The sequence below is a fragment of the Hyalella azteca genome, unplaced genomic scaffold (genome assembly GCF_000764305.2).
Source record: "Hyalella azteca isolate HAZT.00-mixed unplaced genomic scaffold, Hazt_2.0.2 contig8321, whole genome shotgun sequence".
NCBI classification, from domain to species: domain Eukaryota; kingdom Metazoa; phylum Arthropoda; class Malacostraca; order Amphipoda; family Hyalellidae; genus Hyalella; species Hyalella azteca.
Genome location: NW_025938418.1, coordinates 321,007 through 327,741, shown reverse-complemented (window position 1 = coordinate 327,741; position 6,735 = coordinate 321,007). Strand labels below are relative to the sequence as shown.

Sequence of the window (6,735 nt, the reverse complement as noted above, 5' to 3'; positions counted from 1 at the left end):
TGCATTCAGTAGTACAACAATCAGTTAAAATTTTATGGGCGATCTACTCTATTATGTTTAGGGTGCTTGAAAAAAAAACCTTTTTCAAAATCTCGTCCTATAATAACTAATGCGTGTAACAAATGTGAGCAATCACGGAAACTTTCTTTGTTCAGTCTGCAAATAAAATACTGTGTACTGATAAGCGCTGGGTATAAACAATTCCCAGCTGTTTCTCGAATGTTGGCAACCTTGTTTAAAGGGCCGATAAGAGGCAAAAATATTTTTAAAGTTATTTAACTTTACTGTTTCCTGTGGTCCTTGCATTTAGATGTACTGAATATGCTAAGATAAATAATTTCTTAATTGAATCTCAGCCATCTCAACTTCAAGCATTTCCGGTATTAATATTCAAGCAAGCGTACCAATAACTTGTCACTCATGGTTCGCCATTTATACAGTGGGTGTGTTCCGAGGGGGTGCATCTACAATGTCTAGTAGATGGTATTTGCTTCGCGTTCTTTGTTCGTGAGCCCTTTTTTGTAATAGTGCTTTGTTAATTTCAATAAGTTTTTTTCGACAATAACTAGTTAAGTATTGAAAAGAGTGTATTTCATGACAAACGATCACTTCACTGTTGGCCTTTTATCAATGAATCGCTTCTGCGCGTGATAAGTCTTTCGAAATACATTTTCTGCAAACATGGCTCAGTCGGTGAATTGCAGCTTGGATGATATCGACCTAAATGCTTTAAAGGTAAGAGTATTTTCTATTATACTATTCAAGCTATTGGTATTGCTTGGCCTTCGAAAATGACATAAATTGTGTGCTCAACCCGTTCCCGTTGTCTTCACAACAGTTTGTTTACGTTTTTCACAGACGTATTTTCTTAAATTTGAAGTGCTTCATATTAGTTGGAACTTGTTGGCGGTGCGAAATAAGAATTTTCTGTCCATTTTCCCCTATTTTTTTTATAGTATTGCCATATATTTTGAGAATTTGAACATCCTTCTTAAGTTCTTAGTCTTCACTCTTCATTTCTCAGCTGATCTTGGAAACACCGATAGAGCAAATGACTCAGCCCAATTCAAGGCAATTAATAGGTATTTATTGTTCCATTTCTAATAATAGCCATCAATCAATAGCCATCAGCAGATGATCAGCCATTATATTCATTTTGATTACCTATTTGGCAAAAAGATGAAGTAATAAATTGTGCAGGTTGTTTGCAATGTGTTCCATGGTCAGGAAGGTGTGCCAGGTGCGTGGGAATTTATTTTGTCATTTTAATGACCTGCGCAGTGCGCCGTACTGGCGGCGTACTACGTTGGTAAAAAATGCGCCGGGCGTCGTACTTTAGAAAGCTAAAATAGTTCTACTATTTTAGTCGACAATATACGCGAGTATATTGACTACGCGAGTCGAACTGGCAATAATAAAATGTAAGACATGTCTGGGTTACTTCTGACTCTTCCGGTTGTCCGCCTTGTCGGATACGGAACGTACGGTAATCATAAACTGCGGCTGTTATACATACGAAATGTAAACAGACGGTGTTCAGTGTTGCCATATGACTTTGGAGAAAATTTCTTCTAAAATAAAGATGGCTGGGATTGCGTGAACACGTGCGTGAAGATAATCAATTTTCATTACATTGCGCCAACTGTGCACAGCAATAGCTTAAAAAAAGTGAAAATGCGTGGGAAAATTCACCGAAAACCTACATCATCCTGATTGTGGAATGTGTTAAGTTTTGAATGTGGGTCCTGAATCCTAATTAACTGATTAACATAGAAATTTCATGATTCTATCTAAACATGCATCATCTTTACAGGGTTTTTACCGGTCATGGAAAACCTGGAAAGTCATGAAATCAGATTTTTCATTTTCCAGGCCTAGAAAGTCATTGAATTTCATTTCAGGTTATGGAAAGTCATGGAATTTGCAAATAGAAGAGTAAAAAAAGGAGGTGCTTTTCTGTGCTGCATGTGTTTACTGTTTTTGCAGTCTCTTGTTTCCTGTGTTTGGATTTGCATGTATGAAACAAGAGACTGTGCCACAGTCTTTTGTTTCATGCATTCTGATTGGTTCTCCAATCACATGAGCTCAGTTGCATTCAACAACTTTTTGTTCTGCCATGGCAGTGTTCCATCTTCAGAGTATAGTTCCTACATCACCATGCCTAGAAAGTGTAAATTTCATGATATGTGGTTAAGAATCAAAGCTTATTGTGATGGGCTTGCTCACCATCCAAAGCATGAAGGTATGGCAATATGTACATTGTGCTCAAAAGACTTTGATGTGTCAAATATGGGGGAAGCAGCTTCAAAGAGCCATGCCACCTTTGAAGAGCCATGAAGAGCTACCATCTAACAGGGTAATAAGGGATGGGCGGGGTAATAAGGGACGGGCAGCGTAATAAGGGACAGGTGGGGTAATAAGGGACAGTCCTCCGAGTGAGGCCCCGACATTTTGTTGAAAGGTTGTAGCAGTTGAACTATTCAAAATATTGAAAAACAAAAAATAGTAGCATAAAGTTCAACATTTTTCCTATCTATGTAGCATAAAGCAAGTTAAGAAACCATACATTTACTACCTCTAAAAAATCCTTGAAAAAAAGTGTGAAAAGTGAGATTTTGGAAAAGTATAGTCAGATGGAGTAAGACAGGACCGAAATCACTAACAAGCCTGTAGCATCTATACCAAGAATAACTAAAAACCCTAAACCTAGCACAAGGTGTAAATATGCATTGGGCTTCTAAGCTACAACTCAGACGTTTTGCATCTAACATAGTTTTCTGTACAGATTAAAAAAAGTGGGCTGGTCCCATCTTACCCCACTGGGGTAAGATGGGACCAGGCATGGGGTAAGACCTGTCTCTTATACACATCTAGATGTGTATAAGAGACAGGTCAATAATGAAGTGAAGTCGAAGAAGCTACGACAATCATTAATTACTGTTCATATACAAGACAACTACGTTGTTTGAACCTGTCTCTTATACACATCTAGATGTGTATAAGAGACAGGTCTTACCCCATGTCCGGTCCTTTTTTACCCCATTTTAGAATAGTTGTCAGGCAGTGATGATAGCAGGTAGGAATGCCTAGTATGTCTCAAAAGTTGCTTGTTACTTGAGGTTACTTGCCTACATCCACAAACCTGGCCAAAAAATTTTTTGTAATCAGACACAGCTTATTTCCCAAACAGGGTTAACTATTTTGTGACCCTTCTTTACATAGGTTTTCTTTGAAAATTAACCAAAAATTAATTATTTGCAGAAGAGGGTTGAAACAAACACTGAAATGACAGGCAATGATTGCTCTAACATATTCTTTTTGTCACATTAAGTTCAGTACAATTAGAATGCATGCAATGGGCCGGTCCTTTCTTACCCCATGAAGGCTGCGATCCTGTCTTACCCCATTTGACTATACCTCTGCTAAGGTCTGTAACAAAAAAAATATTTCACCACATTAAAAAATGTTACGGTACTTCATAAAAGTTGCACACGGGTGTGGGCTTAAAAATGTGATTGACAGAATTAACCTATCTCATTCCAGAAAAAAATGGCTGACAGAATTAACCTATCTCATTCCAGAAAAAAATGGTGGCCATTTCTGTGCGATGTGGTAATAAGGGACACCCCCCCTCCCGGGGTAATAAGGGACACCCCCCTCCCGGGGTAATAAGGGACACCCCTAAGAACGCTTTTACAGTAGAGCCTTGTTTAGCAAAGGGTCCAGTTGACAAAAAAATCAAATAACATCAAAAAATTTTGATTAAATTTACCTCACTCAGCAAAAAAATTTTGCTTTACAAAAAACTAGTGCATCATCGATCATCACCAAACTGTGCATAGGATGTCATAGATAAGATTGGTCACTGAGCAACATAGAATGAAAATTAATTAACCTAAACTATCATTTTTTTGTTCGAAAAATATGATGGTTGTCACTAAAATATTCCTTTGTGTTCCAGGTATGTTTTTTCCATTTTTTTTGTAGTGAATTCACTTGAGTCAATTAAAATGGTGCAAAATTACAAGCCATCCTGTATGCTTAGCTACAGAAGCAAAGCTACATTGCTGCTGATATGGAGCTGGCAGTGGACAAGGTCTTTGTAAATGCTCAATGGCAAGTCCAGGGATTAGGTAATTTCATATCAATAATACGGTAATGTATGGATAAGGTAATATCATGTCAATAAAGGAAAAACGAGTAAAAATCATAGAAAATATAATTTATTCTACATTTTCATCATCTACAAAGCAAGAGAAGGACTTTAAGAGTATTGTTAGTAATGGATGAGCACACTCTGCATGCTTCAAACATTTTAAAATTGCATTTTATTTCAAGTGTCCCTTATTACCATGTTTCCAGGATTGGTTCAGGAGGCTTTTATTTTGTGTTTGGCACCTTGCAAATAGCATATGGGATTTTTTCAGAGATGCGAAATGATAGCCCTTGAAAATACCTTTAAAATGAACCCAAACTTGTTTATGAAATGTTTCATGGTAAGAAGTTATTAAGGAAATACGCTGAAAACCATCCCTTATTACCCCATTTGGCAGTATGCATTTATCTGTTTGCTATTTACAGCCCGACGCAAAAGGTTAGCCCCACCCCTTTAAAACATCATAACACATCGAGTTGTGTGAGTTTTATTGTGCAAATGGTGGCAAACGAATCGCCTTGGTCTCAGTAATCAAAATACAATAGACTGTAGTGAAAATGTAATTAGTAATGGAGATTATGAAAAACGGAGATCATGTTTTTGCACCGACGCAAAAGGTTAGCCCCACTTTGTACACTTTGACGTTTTAGGCAAAACAAAACAAACGTCAGCTGCAAAACTAAAAATTATGCACCGATATGCTCCCCGTTGGCTTTGTAGACATCCAAGCACCGCTTTTTCATGCCCTGAGACAATCTACGGAGGTAGTTGGGGTCCTGATTGGACCAGGCAGCTTTAATGGCCAACTTGAGTTCTTCCTTCATGTCATACTGCTTCCCGCAGGCGTAGACGATTCCAGCCATGTACCCCCAGACGTTCTCAATAGGATTCAGATTGGGGACTTGGCTGGCCAGTCCATAACCCGGATTTTGGCACGCTTGAAGAAGGCCTTGGTCATGCGCGCCGTATGGATTGAGGCATTATCTTGTTGGAAGATGGCGTTGCGGCAAATTTGGTGGCAGATGACGGGAAGTAGATGGTCCTCGAGCGTTTGGACATAGTCGTCCGCGCACTGGTTGCCTTTGAGGAAGACGAGCTCGCTCGTCCCGTTTGCATGAAAGGCTCCCCACACCATTACACTGCCCCCGCCATTTTGGCGGCTAAAAGCTGCCTTTGGATCATTCCTGTGGCAATGCCAGTAAAACTTCAGACCATCTAGGCCATCCAAATTCCATTTCTTCTCATCAGAGAAGATGGTTTTGGCCCAGGTGTCATCACTAGTACTTGCATACTTTGTGCCCCAGGCGACCCTGGCATGCTTGTGAGCCTCGGTCAATTGGGGGGCCTTGTTCATCTTCACGTATTGGAAGATGCCGGAGGACGCGAGGGTGCGAGAGATGGTAGACTTGGAGACATTGAGCTCCAACTTTTGGACTAGTTTGGGCGCGCTCAAGTCGCCGGGCGCCTCAACTAGGAAGAGGCGACGCGTGTCACGGGCCAACATCTTCTTTGGGCGGCCTTTGGTGTGCCGCTTTCCGTAGTTCGCGGGGTCCTTGAGATAGTTCGAGATGGCTTTGCGGCTACACCCCACTTGTGCCTCCATTTGACGCAGGCTAGGACGCTCGCCCTCAGGCAGCGCCATCAGGGCTTGAATGGCACCTTTCTGAAACTCAGTTAGAGGCTTTCCTGCGCCCATTTCTTGCCTAGGTGAGCATAAGATCCGTGCACAACTACTACGCTATGAACGCACCCTTTGCAGCGAGTCTACGCTGCGTCCTGTCCGCAAGAGCGCCAAACTTGCAAAGTGGGGCTAACCTTTTGCGTCAGTGCAAAAACACGGACCGCTTGATTTTTCCGCCAGTAATTAATTTTTTCGCCAAATTTCACCTGCTATAGATTACTGAGACCAAGACGATTCGTTTGTCACCATTTGCACGTTGAAACTGGCAAAACTCGTTGTGTTATGATGTTTTAAAGGGGTGGGGCTAACCTTTTGCGTCGGGCTGTATCAACTGTAGGAGATTATGGAATATGCACGGTTTGTCTTTCCATCAAGCTAAACCTGTTGTATACAAGTCTTGGAAAATTATATTGATGGTTGTGGAGAGTCATGGAATTTTTTTCTCAATAATGGTACAAACCCTGTCTTTACTAAAGGCTATGCATTACTCCTAACTGCATAAGAATTATATATGCTGAATAGCAGCTGAAACAACACAGCTTTAAAAATGGATGATGCATCAAAACCGATCAAATTTGTGACCTTCAAAGAAAAAAATTTTCAGTCTAATTTTATACACAATGAGAAATAATTTTTGTCGCAGAAACATGACTTTAAAGGAGATGCATTTAGGTTGCAATATTATTCCGCGTTTTTCCTCAAATATTCTCACCTTAAACTGACATGAGGGTTGAATGCTACCTACTTATAAAGACAATCATTTACATGAATGAGTAAGCCACATTGCTTATCTAGACAAACACATAAAGTTTAGGATTGGATATTCTACATAGGTTTTGTCTTGTCTAACAGTCTGTAAAGTATGGGCATTATGCTCTTTGTTCAAATATATCTATGT

At 39.9% G+C, this 6,735-nt stretch overlaps 1 protein-coding gene across 7 annotated transcripts in view; it reads left to right on the top strand.

Annotated features, from left to right (window-relative positions):
- Positions 1–412: 412 nt before the first annotated feature.
- LOC108667825 (serine/threonine-protein kinase mig-15) overlaps positions 413–6,735 on the top strand; it is a 42,001-nt gene continuing 35,678 nt past the window's right edge. For 6 of the 7 annotated variants that reach the window (XM_047881585.1, XM_018154895.2, XM_047881583.1 and 3 more), the window contains exon 1: positions 413–735. In XM_047881585.1, the coding sequence (XP_047737541.1) occupies positions 682–735 (54 nt within the window). In that variant the 5' untranslated portion in view covers positions 413–681. The remainder of the gene's footprint in view (positions 736–6,735) is intronic. The other variant, XM_047881584.1, reaches the window with a different exon arrangement.